Source organism: Columba livia, chromosome 14 (genome assembly GCF_036013475.1).
Source record: "Columba livia isolate bColLiv1 breed racing homer chromosome 14, bColLiv1.pat.W.v2, whole genome shotgun sequence".
Lineage (NCBI taxonomy): Eukaryota > Metazoa > Chordata > Aves > Columbiformes > Columbidae > Columba > Columba livia.
Genome location: NC_088615.1, coordinates 19,282,346 through 19,300,941, shown reverse-complemented (window position 1 = coordinate 19,300,941; position 18,596 = coordinate 19,282,346). Strand labels below are relative to the sequence as shown.

Genomic DNA, 18,596 nt, shown 5'->3' with positions numbered 1-18,596 from the left:
ATTAAAATATTGGTTCTTTCACTGTTCCCTTACATGTAACAATAGATAATTTAACTCAGAAAAAGACGCGTCTAAGACTCCACAGGAACAAACACACACATAACCAGCAGAAGCACAAGCAAAGCTTGTGCAAAAACTTCCTTTTATCAAATGCAAGGACATCCTTTCTATTTAATCTCCTTCTATAACGTGCAGGTGCAGTGTCGCCGTGTCCTGCAGCCTGGGGTGGGAAGGGCAAATCAGCGAGTTCAACAGCAATTCATTAATGGCAAATGGTGCTTTAACATCAGAGGCAGTTATCCCGGTTCATGGTTTACTGTTGCTAGACTCCACACTTGGAGAAATTATTACTGAATGACTTATACAGAGGCTGGGGGCTTTGAGGCTTCTCTTCAGCTAGAGGAAAATTAAAGAGCAGTAAGTTTTTGGGAACAATTTTGAGTAAATCAGACCATAATATTCAACGCAGCATCTATTTCAGGGCCAGTGGATGCAAGCAAAATAACATTATTGCAAATGAAAGCTCTTTGGCATCACAGACATCCCAGAAACACTCTCCTCTGCTCTGATTTCACCTGCAGCACACGGGATGTTGGCAACAAGCCGTAGTTATCAGTGGACTGAGGAAACACTGATTTTCCTCACAAAGATCCCAGCTTCCAGCAGCAGCTTATTAACCCCCGTGAGCCTTTTCTATCACGGTAGGGTTAGATTTACATATTAAATGCACTCAACACGCCAGCAGAAGTTCAAATCGACCACCCTGGGGTCCTGTCCATTGACCCAGGTCTATGTAAGGTAACGTGCTGCTATATGTTATTTCATAAATAGCAGTTAATAGTTCTCCAAAAGCACCGGGTAGCCAAGCTGAAGCTGGTGGAAAGAATAAGCACACCAACAAAGAGGACAAATACAGTAAGCTGCCAGCATAAATCTTCAAGACACGCTGCACGCTGCACACACCTGCTTTTGGTCTTTACCTAAATCTTCTCTCCAGCTGAGGGTGTTACATTTAAAAATGTGATTGCAGTTGAGTAAAGGTACACACATAGAACCCGCTTAGGTAATGGTAATACACTTGCACTGAATTTAAAACAGAAATCAAGCTTTTTGTGTTCGTATTCCAACTACAGCATCACTGGTCACAGCAAAATCACCGGTAAGCCTGGTCCTTATTTCAAAGCACCTGCAATTCTGCTTTCCAAAAAACTCCACTAAACCAGAGATCTAGAGTAACTTAATTTCCATGAATGGCAGTTGGCCAAGCTGCCTAGTGCATCGCTACAATCACATACTGTCCTCTATGTATTTTTGCAGCACATGGCATATTATATTTGGAAGAGGAGGGGTTTTCTGCACAAAGCGCTGCAGTTCCCAAAGCAAACGGTGCTGAGATACGGCAACGAACCACGGGAACCGCAGACCCTGCGGCAGAGGGCGCGCCGAGGTTCCTGCGCGACGTGCGCAGCACCCGTTCTCTTTCAATGGCCATTTTACACCATCTGAGCGACCTCTGCCCCCCCTCCGGACGGCAGTCGGTGTGTTCAGGATCCTCCCAGCACAGGCGCTGTCGTCCGGGGATAAAGGGGTATTAATATTCACCTCACACAGGGACACCTGGTCAGTCAATAAGAGAGCGTAGTGCTAAGAAATGACCGAAATTATCATTCAGTCCAACTAACATCAGGCTATGCTTCAAGGTTATTAATTAAATCTAAAAAGGAATGACTACAAAGTTTTAAACTTAAAAACTAAGAGTAAATATAAAAGTATTATACGGTCAAACCAGCAGACCCAGAAATTATTAAAAAGACACGTTGACACTGACGGCTCCGTTGTTTCTGGAAAGTGTGACAGAAGGACAAGGCACCGACTTGCAGGTTCCAGCTCCACGGAGACCTGAGGGTGCCGTCCTGTCCTCCCCACAACGGCGCCTTCAACCAGCGCTGGCACAGAGAGGAGCGGGGACACAAACCACCTCTCCAGGTCACCTTGGCGCCTCTTGTTAGAAGGCAAAGAAGCTCCAGCTATGTCTGGGTTGCAAAGGAGCGTGAGACACCCTGAGGACAGGTGAATCTTTCAGTGTCTGCACTTTTAAGGTCTAAAATTCTTTACTCATGCACCCGAAGGATTGCAGGTGAATGAGCAAACGAACGATGCAAAGTTCATGCAATAGACTGCACGGCCAAAGGCACGGCTGTCCCTAGGCACATCTTGCTCAAAATGCCACTATTTATCTCTAGTAAAGGTGGGAGAGCAGGATCCATGCTGAACAGATGCACCAGATGCTGTTCTTATTCCAAAACTGAGAAGTGTAATTTTGCCTAATTGGCATAATTTCGTAAAACAATCACCACACACATACACTAACGTTCTTAGATGAAGGAAACCTAATCGCTTTTAGTCAAACAGCAGTAAACAAACCACGTATTTCAACCATGTACTTAAAGAGAGGTTACGGTATCAAGTAGCCAGGCTGGCGTTTGAATACATTGCTAACACCTTGCTTATGGTTTTGAGCCATTTTTGAAATGTAAAGATCACAAACAGGCCACGTGTGAAACGAACAATTCCCAAGGGAGAAAGCGCCAGACAAACAGAAGATGTTCCAATGATGTTCACCCATGGAATAACATTTTCAAAGTTTATCTGTTACTGCCATCTCCTGGCAACACACTAAATAATTATCCTCCCCAGAGATGAGAACTCCAAGGAGCTATAAAACTACCAGTAACCAACTTAATAAAAAGGCTACACTGCAAAGCATCCTTTGAACTCAACAAGTGTGTGGTTCTGTGGTTTTCTGATGATGGGGGTTTGGGTTGTTTTCCCTGTTCTAGCAAACCTGTACCATCTTTCAGAGCCACTGAGTGGGTCAGTGTGGAAGTGGAGCTCGAAATGCCCTTCAGAGCCAGGACTCCTGCTGCACTTTGGTTTTCAATAGCAGGCAAGTGTTTCTGAATCAGGTACAAACACTTGAGGAGTTTCATATGCAGCACAGAGCACATTCCACAATCAGAAATGCAGCTGTTGGAGTTTAAATCCTTTGTGCCAGTAAGGATGGACATGCCATTTAGGTAGTTGCAGGAGAATTTGATTTCAATTACAATTTCGAGACCCTGAAGAAAGTATGTGGGTCCTGGTGGGGACGGTGGACAGCACAAGCAGGGCTCGGTTCCGATCCTCACGCCCTGCAGCGCGAGGCTACCGCAGCACCGAAGCCCACGGTTTTCTTTTCCCTTGTGAAATCCTCTCTTTCAAATGGAAGGTTTTCCAGATTAAATGCAGTTGCACAGAACCGCTTCAGAAAAATGACACATGACAAAGCAGGGACATTTTGTAATTGTTCGGCCTTTCACACAGCTGCGTTTGAAAGAGCAATGACGACCCTCTTAGAAACAGCTGTGAGAATCTGGATCCGAACCTGCCTCTCATGCGTCAAGTCTGGAAATGCAGCTCAGCAGTATCAGGGTAAGACCAGGTCCTTCTCAAAACACAACTGGAAAAAGAAATCATCTCGCTAATGTATGCACCAAGCATTTAGAGACACGGCTAGAAAACTGTTCCTAAAGAGAATAACTCCCCAAATTAACTCAAAGTACGTGAAAAATCTTCCTTCCTAAGGCGGCTTCTGTTTTATCCAGGTTAGGAACTGTCCTGGTTTTGTTAAAAAACAAGTTTCTCTTTCAGTGAATTTGCCTGTCAGCTAAAGCTTCATATTAGCTGCATTTTCCTGGAGAAGCAGATACATGTTTTGGTAAACATAGCAATGGAATGTGAAGTTATTGATAAGGACAGATTCACATCTCAGGAGAGGGACCACGAGAAACAGGCGACCAAGAAACTGACCAACTGTGTATAACATTCCATTCACGTGAATACTTCATATAAAAGTGGGAGATCACGAGGATCTCACCCCGTTTCCTTCTGGCCGACATTAGGAAAGGACCTGGCAAGTTGTCCCTGCAAACTGAGGCCTAGTGACAGACCGAATCCAGCTCCGGTTGGCTGCAGAGTCCAGTCCAGGACTTTGGGTGCCGGCTCTGCAGTTGCTGAGACTTTCAAGATTGGTTTTGTATATTTTGTATTATTTTCTCTATTCTTATTAGCAGCATTAGTAAAACAGTTTTAATTTTTCCAACTCTCTTCTCTCGGTCCTTCTTTCCCTCCCGATCACCTGTCCTGAGTGGGAAGGGGGGAGCGGGAGGGGCAAAAGGGGGAAGCGGGGGTGGGGAAAAGGGGGTTAACAATACATCTGCCGGGGTTTATTGTCACCCCGCAATCAAAACCCTCGGCAGGAACGCTTGAGAAGACTTAGACTTTAGTGTCTACCTGCAGAAGGATGTTTTATGGAACTATCCGAGCAAGTGTTCGCAGAGACAAACCCCAAGTGCCGAGGGCTCAGCTGGTTCGCACCCCCTTCACTAACCCAAGGCTTTTCCAGACTCTTGCCTGTGGTGTCATCCCGGCCCCAAATGCTCATTCATGTTTAACAGATCTAACCTGAGGTGTTCAACAACATAACTCCCCAGCTGCCACATCCCCACAGCAGCGATAACGGACACACCCGCCTGGGACTGGGCACCTTGAACACACACAACTGTTCAACAGGAAGCAAATATTTCATGGAGTTTTAAGGACCAGATGCAAACCACAAGGCAGGAGCCTTTATTAAGATGTGTAATTTTCACTATTCTGTGTCACACTGGCCACAGATAAAAATCAGATTTTTAAAACATCTGAAACTCGAGTGTTTCCTGATGTTAAAACACAACCATCTTGTGTTCTATCAATATGCTGAGCCCTGGCAGTTACATACTGAGCACAAACACACAAGCGCTTTGCCACCAAATCCACAGACTTTGCTTGCAAAAGTTCACAGATTTCAATTTTTCGCATTAAAAGAGAAGTAAAATATTTACTCTAATTAATACAGTAGAAAAGGTCCAAGGCACAGATACGTAGATACCCAAATGTGGGATGTCAGCCCTATAAAACTGACTAACATTAGATACGAAACAGTCACTTAGATCATGTAACTGCACAGGCTTTTATTATTCTGGCAACAAATCTCCAAAGAAGCCCGGCAGGGTACAGTTCTCTGTTCTAACACACTAAACTGATATAGAAGGGTTACATCAAGGGTTACAGAGTCGTGCTTAAGGGTCAGCGTTGTCATTAATTTAAGGAAGGGGCACGAGCTGGATGAGACCACGCAAGGAATATTAAGATTAAAATCTTAAGGATAATTAAGAGAATCAAAGGCACGGAGGCGGTATAAGTTACACTCGCAATTATGTTGTCCGTTATGGGCCGCTGTCTTTTGAGGGTTATTTTTGATGCTGGCAGAAGGGAACACCGGTGGGTGCGGGCGGCCTATGGCAGAGCTGGGCCGGGCTCAGCCAGGCCCAGGCCCAGGATTAGAGCCCAAGCCCAGCCCAGCCTGTGAGAACAGACCTGCAGACTCCACATTCTGCCGCCACGTACAGGAAAACACACCAGAATTAGCACTTTTTTCCCACTGAAGGAAAACCAGATTTCACAAACTTCTTCCGTTTTCCCTGCGTTCTCACAGGTGTAAAATCAGCAGGGCCAGAGGAAGCGAAACCTATTTCCATTTAAAACAAAGGAGTTTCACTTATCAGAAAGAAGTAAAATTATCTTTTAAAAGGTAGTACTTGCCTGTTATCTTTTATAGTCCAACACAGGACTGATTTCAACTAAGTCGGATTAAGTTATTGGGTAAATTTATACAGATGTTCTTCAACTAGCATGTTACCTTTAAGAAAGGCTCAGCATGGGAACAGTTCCCAGTATTTACATCTTCAAAACCCATAAAAATGTGGTGTAAACAAGTGCCAGTTTCCACAGCCATCCAATTCCTTAGGAATAAATATATAGTATGTAAGAACTGCGTATCACCGTAGTATCAGCCCTGAGGTATAAAAACAAGTAAAATAAAATGATAATTGAAGCTCATACTTGCACGTTATGACCATGAGTGTCTGGTTCGCTTTATTTGTTAGTTAATCCCAGATATTCCCTGGAGAAACCAAAATTCAAGATGTTGAAAAGAAGCAGGAAGAATCATCCCCAGCAGCTCAGGGCGCCAGCTCTCCAGGCAAAACGAGGAGCGTGGTTTTGTGTGCGTGGCCAAAGCGTTCTGTAAAATAACCTCTGCGAAACGGAGGCGTAGGGGAAAAAGACACCCGCTTTCATGTCCCTTTGGCACATTTTTAGCCTGTTTTTTAGGAAAACAGAGCACGTGTGTTCCACATCACTTCTGTGTCCTATCCCGTGTTCTTCGTTCCCCTTTAACTACTAAGTTGGTTCCAACCACGCTTGGCACATAAGCCAAAACTCCCCCATCACCTCCAAAAGCGGAATTCCTCCCGGTCGTGTGAAAATGCATCAACAGCAGCACTGCAGAGCCCAGAAAGCTGTCACGTCCCGGCAGCATCGCCCCAGGTCCCCACAGGCAGCATCCAAGCACACCAGTGCCTACAGAAGCTTCAGAGCTTGTCATACGAACAACTGTTAAATGACTTTGTTTAGTGGTCCCTGTGCTCAAAAGAATTACCAGTTTCTGATTCCTCTTGTGATTTCTGTCACTGCCATGTCTTGGCGTTCTTGGGATGCCACTCACCGGTACTACACAGATTTCATATCAGAACTAGTGTTACAGATTTACATCAACCAGCAGCAAAAGGGGTTTCTGAGCAACTGAAGGAAGGAATCACAGCCGGACTATACAATGAAAACCCACAATAACTTGTGCTCAAGTCAGTAACAAGACCAGACACACGAGATTCACTTGTCTAAGGACGCAGGACACTTAGAGCGAAACTAAAATGTAATAAAAGACTTGACGAACAGAACCACCTCTTTAGTATTTTCTACAGCTATGGGGTTCATATGAAAAGGAACTCAGACCAGAGTTGCAGAGATACAACTTTTACAACAACTCGGTTCCAGTGAAACACAAACTACTCGTCAGGAGATGCTACTCAAAGTACTTTTACACGGAACAACACTGGCATCCAGTGGCCAATTCAATTAATCACAGAAGAGAATGACTTCCGGAACCACCACCTTATACAAGACAATCTACATCTGGAGGATGTTCCAAAAAGTAATATTTATAAATGCACCTCTTGTAAAAGAAACATTAATTTACCTGGTAACGCAGTGATGAAGTCCCGTTGTAACATGGGCTTCAAGTAAGAGTTAATATGTCCATGCTGATAGTGACACATTCGTGAAATAAGGTGTTCCACAAATTCAACTTGATCTGATTCAGACCACTGGTCAAAATATTTAATACACAAGTCTTTTTCTTTTTCGTAATTTCCTTCCGATGGTCTTTTTCTTGAGACAATCACAGATGAAGTTCCATTACTTATCTGTTTTCAGAAAAGGAATATCAGTATTTCAGTATAAGCAAGAACAGAAACAGCTTTATAAGAACTCTCGAGGAAGAAAATGTGAGAAGACACAAAGAAATAATCAACAGCATTAAATTTTAAAATACATTAAGGCTGGGAATTATGCCACGTGAACTTCACATCTCATAAATAAAGATGAATGAAAAGACCTTGCTCATAATAGTAAGTTACTTCTTATGGCGAAACACTTCGGTTCCCTTACACCTGTTACAATTTGCACAGCGAGGAACTTAACTCTTCTGAGAACAAACTGCTCCAGATTAAAGCAGTGGTTTGTGCTGCGCACTGCAGTTTGGCCCTTCTGCCCCCACCAACCATTCACAGAGGTTCCAACAGTTAGAATAACACACGCTTAGCGACATCCCAAAGCCAGGTATTCATTCTCTAATTGAATCTTTGTATTAACACCCTCATGTCAGTTTTGAATCGCTTGCCCACAAATGAACACTGAGAATTACACGATCTCAAGGGCTTCGTTCTGTTCTTGACAAGCAGCTCATGTCAATGTTTGGGCCATAATTAAAATCTGGGAGCTTTAGCTACAAACAAGGACGCTCCAGAGCACCCCAGGACTCGCTGCTCATCGGTCAACAGAACCAGAGACGGACGCCAGGCTGCTCTGAGCCCCTGGGGACACCGAGGGGCTGCTGGGGAACAACTGCTGGCTTGCAGAAATATTCCCAAACTTCTCCCAAGCAAACCGGTTGCAACTCCTTGACATGTGAAAGTGTGGAATTTTCCTCTGAAACGAGTCGCGTGCTCAGCAAGGTTGACCTGTACTCCCAAGTATCCTTTGCTGCAGAATTGGCCTTTCAAGGTCGGCACAAACTACAAAACCTAGTAACTTCTCGAGTATTATTCGTCGGCGTCATCCTTCACTTGAAGGCACAGCTAATTTTAGTATGACACAGTCAACTCCGTACAAGGATGATTACGCAGATGCAAGATTTGGGACCACAGAAAATCAAGGCAACTCTCCTTCTCCCCAAATGTTAGTCCTACCTGCCATAGGGTATTTTTCTTTGGAGACTCATCTTCATTCTGATCCTCCATTACTGACGTGTTCTATGAAAAAAGAAAAGGCATTACTTCAATTTTGATTCTATTTCAATTCCTCGCTCTACAAGCATTACGAAAAAGCAAATCAAGTGAACAGATAAAATTCATTTTCCCAGTGAACGGAATTATCAAAGATTTCTGGCCACAAAACCTGGGTATTATAAATAAATTCCTCTTTTAACTGACATGTTTATCAACTCCATTTACTGTAAAGATAACTCCCCAACCCCTCTTCAATTTCCTTTGACAGGTTTTCATGCAGCCTTTCAACGCTCTCCTCACTGGGAAATAAATTCACTTGCATCCTACTCAAGCCAAAGTAATTAAACCTGTCAAAGTAATCAACCAGCACTTTCTGTCAAAGTTAAGATGCATACATCTAGTGAAAAAACAAAAAAGAAAGAAAAATAGCACTATACACCACTTGCATGCAACAGAATATGCATTTTTCCAGCGCTGGCTTAGCACAAGGAGCTGCTCTGCGTCCCCGTCACCCCGCGCAGCCACCACCCTTCCTCACCCCGACTCCACCTCAGTGCTCCCCCCGCACCACAACTGCCCCTCCTCGCTGTTTTCTCCCCTGTTGTTCCAGAACAAGAGATAGAAGGGTTTCTATAAGCGTTCAGCTGCGGATGTTACTCTGAGAGCTTAACTCAGCTTTCCAAATCTTTCACTCACTTCTTCCTTTTTTGCTTTCACACACAGAATCACAGAATGGACTGGGTTGGAAAAGCCCTCAGAGATCATCCAGTCCAACCCTTGGTCCAACTCTAGTCCGTTTACTAGATCATGGCACTAAGTGCCATGTCCAATCTCAGTTTGAAAACCTCCATGGCCAGTGAGTCCAGCACCTCCCTGGGCAGCCATTCCAGTGCCTGACCACTCTCTCTGCAAAGAATTGCTTTCTAATCTCCAGCCTCAATTTCCCCTGGCAGAGTTGAAGCCCATGGCCCCTTGTCCTATTGCTGATGCCTGGGAGAAGAGCCCAATCCCCACCTGGCTAGAACTGCCCTTCAGGTAGTTCTAGAGAGTGCTGAGCTCAGCTCTAAGCCTCCTCTTCTCCAGACTAAACAAGCCCAGCTCCCTCAGCCTCTCCCCATAGGGCTTGTGTTCAAGTCCCTTCCCCAGTCTTGTTGCTCTTCTCTGGACCCGCTCCAGCACTTCAATCTCTTTCCTGAGCTGAGGGGCCCAGAACTGAACACAACACTCCAGGTGTGGCCTCCCCAATGCAGAGCACAGGGGAAGGATCACTGCCCTTGTCCTGCTCACCACGCTGGTTTTCATGATCTGCTCCGTTTTGCCATCTGGACCACAGTTCCCATCGATTGCCCCCTGCTCACTGGTACCGACCCCATGGCAATTCCCACTCCTGTGGCCTCCCAGCACCCCTGTCCTGCCCATCACGGTGTCCAGGAGACACGTGCTGACTGGCACAGGCCTGACACGAAAAACTCAATGTCTTAAAACATGATCTGTACTTATTTCAGCCCGCTCCCCCTCCACCGGCTGCCTCAGCAGAAAGAGGAACAAGACACTCAAGTAAAACACACGATGGAATAAGTAATGTAATTCCTTTACTCCTGCCATCATGTATTACGAATTAACCCCTTAATAGCTACATCCACCCCCATTTAAAACACAATTCCATCTCAAAGCATTCATCACTTCTTCTTCTCCTCTTTCCTGCATTAGGAATGTACTGCACTAAAACCAGAAAACCTGAAAAATTAAGGATATTACGCCTACAGGTCAGCCTTCCCCCCGCCGGCCTACCCTGCTCTGTCTGAAGTTCACCTGGAACCCTTTTCTTCCCTGCAGTTTGGTATAAAAAAAAGCCAAACCACCACCCATGCATCACACAGACAAAAGATGACACTATAAAACCTATGCCCACCGAGTGATGGGAAAACTCAAGTGTCTCTGGTTATGACACATGTGACAAACACAAGCCCAGGAGGTGGCTGGTGGAGAGTCCAAAAATGGACAAAGGCAGTAACAGATAAGTTTATTTTAGTGTTTCTGGACGTCATAGGACAGTAACACTGGAAAAGTAAACCGCACTTTCCACATTTTCCACACGCTAGTCTGGTGAGGGCCACTGCAGCTGTTGAGAAGCACACACTGTTCAGAACCAGCACTGTCGCCCACGTGCAAATGATCCGTGACCGACGCTCCGGTCCCTCACAAACCGGTACCCAATTGCCCCACACCCCCAAACGTAGCTCCACAGAATTACACACAGGTTTTCTTGTTTTATCTGAAATTTGAATGTGTAGAAATACTCATTACAGTGATTATATGTTGTTAACGGTGTTTTCAACTAGTATGTGCTTAAATGAGTAAGGAATAGCTCATCCCCTTTTGCAGCTCGAAGATAAATATATGCATGGATCCTGTGTGCTAGAGCAAGGAACAGGAATTCTCATTGGGTGTGGGATCAGCATATTAGAGCCACCAAGATGCTGGAGGGAGTGGAGCATCTCCCGTGTGAGGAAAGGCTGAGGGAGCTGGGGCTCTGGAGCTGGACAAGAGGAGACTGAGGGGGGGACTCATTCCTGGGGATCAAGATGGAAAGGGGCAGTGTCAGGAGGATGGAGCCAGGCTCTTCTGGTGACAACCAGTGACAGGACAAGGGGCAATGGGTGCAAACTGGAACACAGGAGGTTCCACTTGAATTTGAGAAGAAACTTGTTCCTGGTGAGGGTGGCAGAGCCTGGCCCAGGCTGCCCAGGGGGGTTGTGGAGTCTCCTTCTGTGCAGACATTCCAACCCGCCTGGACACCTTCCTGTGTAACCTCATCTGGGTGTTCCTGCTCCATGGGGGGATTGCACTGCATGAGCTTTCCAGGGCCCTTCCAGTCCCTGACATTCTGTGATTCTGTGATATTCAGCAGAAAACCCACATGGTATCAATTTAGCCCCAAACTAACTTCCCTTCAGCAGCTCGCAGTCAGGCTCTGCCATTGCTTTCTTCTGCTCCTTTACTGGGAAACATCTCAGCAATCACATAGGCTGGGGAGGTTGGCTAAGAGCTGTCTCCTAAACGTTACATCTTTTCATTCTAGGAATAGATAATAAACCTATAGCAGGGCAGCACCGTAACGCACAGCATGGGAGGACACAACACCAAAATGATCAGACTTCCACACAAGGCTCCTGCCTGCAGAGCAGGCGCTTGTGCTCAGTGCTGCGGTGTGCCTGCTGCTGTCCAGGTAAGGCAGACCGGGTACCGGGCTGTGGGGAGATGCGCCATCCCCACTGTGTCCCCGGGTCCTCTCCGCTTGTCCCTCCAGAGCCCAGCGGTGACGCAGGGGACAGTGCTGGATCCAGCAGCGGGTCACCTGGCACACGCAGTTCTGCTGCTGACAAGTGTCTCTGGGACCATGAACGTGAGGGCAGACTACATGGGCTGAGTTTCAGGCTGGAAATTTAACAGTGTATTTATGTATTTAGCAGAAGCGGGTAGATGTATTAATTTAACGGTACCTACTACAGCGTTTATTATGTTTCCTCTCCTTCCACATGCTAAACTCACTCTGTTTTTTCTTAGTATATATGAGAGCTTGATAGTTTTAATCCTTCATTCTGATCCTTTCTGCTCCCAAACATATAGCTTATTTCCCTTGTTTTATCTTCCTAATAAATTCACTCTACTTCTGTGTTAAACACTTCATTTGGGGGGTCATTCCCCAGCTCACATACATCCTAACTCACGACTCCAATGTGTCTCTAAATCACTTCGCCTATGAACTGAAGACTAAAAGACGACGGGGCGGATCCTGCGCTGTCGTCTGGAAGAAGCAATCAGACAACTCTCGCCCGTCCCGTACACCCACAGCACTCAGCAGAAGAACAGTTTCAAAATTCCTCGCAGCTGGTGCCACCAGCCCTTGCCCCAGCTCTTGTGCAAGCAGGACGATAGACATCTACACGGCCAGCTCTTCCCTCCCCTCAGCCCGAACCCTGTTATTAGTATTTCCCCAGCCGCCCTCTGCAGAAAGCTCCCGTCCCGCCTGCCTCCGCCGCTCTCAACAGTAGCTTTAAAGTGGATTTATCACTGATTTAACTCCATTTCTCCGCAGCTCAGCTGCCAAACAGCATCAAGCGTTGATGCAATGATCTCTCGTCCACTTCCCCACAACACAACTGACCTGCACCTGCAGACTGTGGGAGAACAGGTGGGATTTTCACCCCCACAACAGCCTGGCAGATTCTCACAGTGGAACTGATCCTGTTGATAAGTTCATTTTTTTTCCAGAAATTCTTGCTAAGTTGCTCAGAGCTCTTGCAAAAGTAGAATGCTATTTCCAAGCAGCTGTCGTTCCTTAATTAGCCAGCCTGGAATAAGCGCTTTCCACCCCTACTGGGAATGGCAGCAAAGTGATAATGATGGGGCTGAGCAGAGCTGGTTTCCCTTGCCTTATACTTGTTATAACCCAACTGAATAAAGTTGCACTGAGAAAAGCCTGTCCTTATTTTCACTAATAAGCTGTAGAATTTAAAAGCTTGTTTCCTGAAGATTTGCATCCCGTATTCCACGGCCAGTTCTGCAGTAACCTCCAGCTTGCTTTAGTCCTTCTCTCCACAATACCTCACGTCTTTGGGATTTCTATTAAATGCAGAAGAACATGGCAAACAGGTTCAAAAGTTGCTTGGGGAGAAAGAGGTACTGACAAGCATCACTACACAAAGCTCATTTCCTTTGGAGATTATTAAATCTTCCAAAATAAAAACAGCCACGAATGATCCCCAAAGGCAAAAACTTTCTAGGTATCATAAAATTTCATCAATCACAGTTTCAATTAAGATCTTTAGCTACCTGATAGCAACTAAGTCTCAAGCCTAATAGTTCCACATGCGTATGGTCCTACGACATCAGGTGCAAAAGCACCAGAGTTTTTCAGTAGATGAACAACAATCAGCCCGCAAGGCTCATCTCACAAGATATATTAAAAAAGCTGCATCTTTTCTAGCAGAAATCTCCCAAACCTGTAGGGCTAACCAGATTTCTACTGTATTTTTCTTAGCTATAGGCTTGGGTCTGCACGGCGCTTGAGCACTCGGGAGTGCCTGCAGTCCCTGAACAGCCGCTGAGGAGGATCAGCGCCCCGCTTTGTTCTTTAACCCGCTCGGAGCTCCGGTATCGAGGGAGCAATTACAGAGGTGGCGGCAGCAATCCTGGGAACCGGGACAAGACACACCGGGAGCGGCGCAGCCCCTGCGAGGCAGACAGCACCGCCAGGCTCCTTCAGCGGGGATCTTCCCTACCCAAGGGTGCACCCGCAGCACACACAGGATAGACACAGTTAGACAAGAGCTGTGCTACCTCAAAAAACCAAAACGATCTTCAATTATTATATTTCCAGCTATAATGGAAGGGGAAGTGATAGAAAAGGAACTTCTATTTCCCACTGCCCTTGAGACTACACCAGTACTGCTGATCAGCATCAAAGACCAAGCTGAGCCTTAAAAACATAATTTCTGAGAAAATTCCCACTCACCGGAAAAAATACCAGGAAATTTCGGTTGAAATTACAAAATAAGCAAAACTAATCAAAAGAGTTCAGCTCTGATCTTTAGCAAACCACATCTACATCTGCCTTTAGAGAAGGTGAAGGAAACAATACAAAATAACTAATACATACTTGGATATCGTGAAGTCAAACATAGCTCGAGCTCTGTGTGCTCCAACTGCCTCCCGAAACCGGCTCTGCCAGCAAGGACTGCCCAAGGTATTAATGACACGTTGAGCAGAGGAGGAATCCAGCGCCCCATGGGACAGCTGGACCACAGCAGCGGAGCCATCAGCACGTGTGCCTCGTGGCTCCCTGCTCAGAAACAGCCAGAAAGCCCCAAACGCCTTAAAGCGTTTCAAAATGAACGCAGGCCTCTCCTCAGGAGGGCATGGTTACTGTTCGCTAAACCAGGTGTTTATTAACAACATCTTGATACTTGCTCAGGGATAGGAGGGATTTTCTTCTTTTAGCTGCTAGCACAAACACTCCGTGGAGCTGGAGAACCACTAAAACTGCACAAGACATGAATCAAATCTTCCCACAGCAAGGGCCAAATCCCTTCCTTATCACACCCCTCCGAATCTGTACACGCCAGGCTGCAAAGAAATGCAAAAATCCTACAGTGCTTCCAAATGCCAGGTCAGAATAGGCAGTCACAGACAAAGTTTGCTTGTCCTAAGCACTGCAAAGATTTAGCACTTCCAAACAAACTCTTCAGAAGCACCACCACAGGCTCTGTATGGAGCAACGACATCAAAGATTCCCGTATCAAAGGAGTAGGAACAAAAAGGTACGGAGGGTTATTCCGATCCGGGCAGTGCAGACGTTTGGTTCAGAGGTGACAGCAACAGCGCATCGCCAGCCACGGCTCAACCTCACTGCAGCTGCCTATACAAAACAGCCATTAATGATGTAATTTGGTGAGGGAATCAAGTCCTACCCTTACTGAACAAAATCACTTGAGAAAAGTAGGAAATGCAGCCCAGAGCCAAATCATTTTCCAAACAAAGAGTTTCTGAAAATGGCAGATAAACTCGATCCACTGCCCACAGTCACTAAAAAGCACCATGAAAACAGAGCTCTAAGGCTCATTGAGCTCAACTCGACTCAGTTTTAATTAGTCCTGCAAGGAACAGAGCTGGACTTGAACCTTCTGGGTACCTTCCAACTCGAGATATTCCACGATTCCAGCTTCAGCGGTAACTCTGCTGACCATGGACATGTCTATATTTGACACCTGTACCAGTAACTGCTTGTTTCAGCTCAAACTATTTATGCAATCGCTGGGGATCGGCTCAAATTAAGCTCAATGTGCTTCATTTCTTACCTAGCTAGCTGTTCTCCCAGCTGCCAGGTTTTATTTTAGTGGAGTTATTGCTGGAAGTTCAAGCAAAAATACACTTGAAACACTAAAAGAGTCTCCCAAGATTCAACAGCTGAAGGCAAAATTAGGAGAAAAACCCACCCTCATACCTAAAATAAGGTGTCGTTTTTATTTGGCTCCTGACTAACCACAGGAAAGTCTGCAGGCAGACAGGGTGAATTGAGCACCGGCAGTTCCCAGTCTGTGTTTAAAGTCACTAAAACAACCGTTGCCATTTGGCCACAAGCTGTAGATGGGATGTGTTTAAGAGACAGCTGATGCTCCTGCACAGCCCACTGGACCTCTCTCTAGGACCCACTTACCAGTAAACCCCCAAAACCCAGCAGTCGCCTGCTCAGAGAAAGAAAATCTCAACTCATTCTTCACCTAAACATTCCAGAACAGTTATTTTTGCAGGTTAAAAGACTACAAGCAGCTACTAAACACACTGTAGCTTGTTTAATCACTAACGCTATGATGGTTGGTAATTAGTAGAGCATTTTAACTGTTTCTAAGTATCAGTCTTCACCTTAACCTCATTACAAAACTAATTTGCTGCTCTTCTGTAAACACGTAACTGCATATCTCTTAATAATCATTATGTCTGGCTTAATGTGAAGTTAATCTCAGAAGTCAGCCCAGTGTGGCCGGTGTCCACTGAGGACTAAACTACCCAACGTGTTTTTGAAATGAAGTTACACACAAAAACGACAAGCAGTTCAGAATTACTGTCCTGATCCAGCTCTGCCACACAGGCTCTGACTGCACCGCGAAAACATGTGCTGCTTTTGTCCAAGTTCCCAGCTATTTTCAAGCACACCTGGATTTCCATTCAGCAAACAGACATCACTAGAAAAACAAAATCCAATGACTGCAATCCCAAGACATTCAGCGCTTTCAGCAGGAGGTGTAGTTTCTAACACGAGACGGGGAGGATGCTTCGGATCTGCCAGCCAGTTCAAGTCATCCATGGTTTGGGGTGGTTTATTTTGTATATTTATGTTCACAAATAAGTTGCAAATAAATAAATTTTTAAATAAAATTACTACTCTTCATCAATATATTCATCAAAGATTTGGACGAGGGAATAGATTCACTGTCAGCAAGTTTGCTGATGACACCAAGCTGGGAGGAGTGGTGACACTGGAAGCTATGCTGCCATCAGAGACCTGGACAGGCTGGAGAACTGGGCAGGGAGAAATGTAATGAAATATAACAAGGGCAAGTGTGGAGTCTTGAATCTGGGCAGGAACAACCCCAGGTTCCAGTGTAAGTTGGGAATGACCTATTAGAGAGCAGCGTAGGGGAAAGGGACCGGGGGGTCCTGGGGACAGCAGGGTGACCATGAGCCAGCACTGGGCCCTTGTGGCCAGGAAGGCCAATGGTACCTGGGGTGGGTTAGAAGGGGGTGGTCAGTAGGTCAGAGAGGTTCTCCTGCCCCTCTGCTCTGCCCTGGGGAGACCACACCTGGAATATTGTGTCCAGCTGTGGCCCCTCAGTTCCAGCAGGACAGGGAACTGCTGGAGAGAGTCCAGCGCAGCCACCAAGATGCTGAAGGGAGTGGAGCATCTCCCGTGTGAGGAAAGGCTGAGGGAGCTGGGGCTCTGGAGCTGGACAAGAGGAGACTGAGGGGGGACTCATTCCTGGGGATCAATATGGAAAGGGGGAGTGTCAGGAGGATGGAGCCAGGCTCTTCTGGTGACAACCAGTGACAGGACAAGGGGCAATGGGTGCAAACTGGAACACAGGAGGTTCCACTGAAAGATGAGAAGAAACTTGTTGGGGTGAGGGTGTCAGAGCCTGGCCCAGGCTGCCCAGGGGGTTGTGGAGTCTCCTTCTGTGCAGACATTCCAACCCGCCTGGACACCTTCCTGTGTAACCTCATCTGGGTGTTCCTGCTCCATGGGGGGATTGCACTGGATGAGCTTTCCAGGGCCCTTCAACCCCTCACATTCTGGGATTCTGTGATTCTTAGAGGCGGGTTTATCTGAACAGGTACTGCGGGATCACGGCTCACATGTTTCGTGCGGAACTGTTTCAAACACACCCGCACTCTCATTTAACAGCATTTCTGTGTGTCTGGAGTACAGGGTCAGTCATCACCACCCACTGCATCCAGCCCAGATTCATACATTGTATTTACAAGGACAATAAGCACTGAATTGTGGAGTTGTACAAGCAGCTGACTCACCCCTGCATCGAACCACGACTTGCAAAACTTGCATGTCATGCAAAATATTTCGCTGAATATAAATACGCCAAGCCCCATGTATATCTATATTGCATCACTTTCTCTACACTTGCCCCTCAAAACAGAAAGTATGAGTTTTGTGCAGAATCAGCCTACTAAAAAAAAAATGACAAATGCGGTTTTCAATGGAGACAGGCAAGGTCTGGGGGCTGTGTTGAGCCTCGCTGCTTTCCACAATGTCCCCTTGCTCCAGCTGGGATTTCAAAAAAATGCAATCAATAACTATAATAACAATAATTAACAAACGGGAGGCTGTGGAGGAGCAGGCACAAGTCCCGCCGCGACGCCTCACCCGAGCTTTACCGAGGTTGGTTGTCTAAGCAGCCCTTTGCCAGCCTAGCGCTGGTTTAATTCTGTCTCCAGTGGTGCTTGTTCCTCAGCGGTCTCAGCTCATGCCTTTCTATAAGGCCCCTCAGCCTTCCTTGGCAGACTGGGGACGTGTACGGTACGTTCACAAGTCATATTCTTGCCCAGAGCAGAAAAATCTCAGCACCTCACTAGGATATTAAAGCAGTTATTGGGCTCATCGCTGGCATCACTACAACATCTCTAATTACCTTTCACAACTCTAGAGTATGAACACTCCAAAAGAGAAACCCTTTCCGCTCGCAAACCATCGTTTGAGCAGTAAAATATTTACATCAGAAACACGGCTATGACAGACTGGCTGCCGAAAGGTAAAGAGACACCAGGAACAAGATACTGTTGTGGGGTTTTTTGGTTTTGTGGGGTTTTTTGGTTCGGTTTGGTTTGGTTTTTAATTAAGAAAAGTTACCACAAGTTCTCAGCTACAATTACTATTACTGGTTTTGCACTAATAGTGCTAATGGTTCATCTAATTAATTTTCCGCATAAAATTCTTTAGGTAGAATCTATTTGCACTTCTAATCTTAATGCATCGCAAAGTAAAACAGTGTTTCCTCCACACATTTAAGACTCAAGGGGAACTTCAAATTGTGTTAC

At 45.9% G+C, this 18,596-nt stretch overlaps 1 protein-coding gene across 5 annotated transcripts in view; it reads right to left on the bottom strand.

The window, feature by feature from the left end:
- FBXW11 (F-box and WD repeat domain containing 11) overlaps positions 1-18,596 on the bottom strand; it is a 70,419-nt gene that overhangs the window by 23,480 nt on the left and 28,343 nt on the right. For 4 of the 5 annotated variants that reach the window (XM_065030380.1, XM_065030381.1, XM_065030379.1 and 1 more), the window contains 2 exons: positions 8,448-8,510; positions 7,178-7,403 (listed from right to left, as the gene is read on the bottom strand). In XM_065030380.1, coding sequence (XP_064886452.1) covers positions 7,178-7,403; positions 8,448-8,498 — 277 coding nt within the window. In that variant the 5' untranslated portion in view covers positions 8,499-8,510. Of the gene's footprint in view, positions 1-7,177; positions 7,404-8,447; positions 8,511-14,148; positions 14,244-18,596 lie in introns of those variants that run through there. The other variant, XM_065030382.1, reaches the window with a different exon arrangement.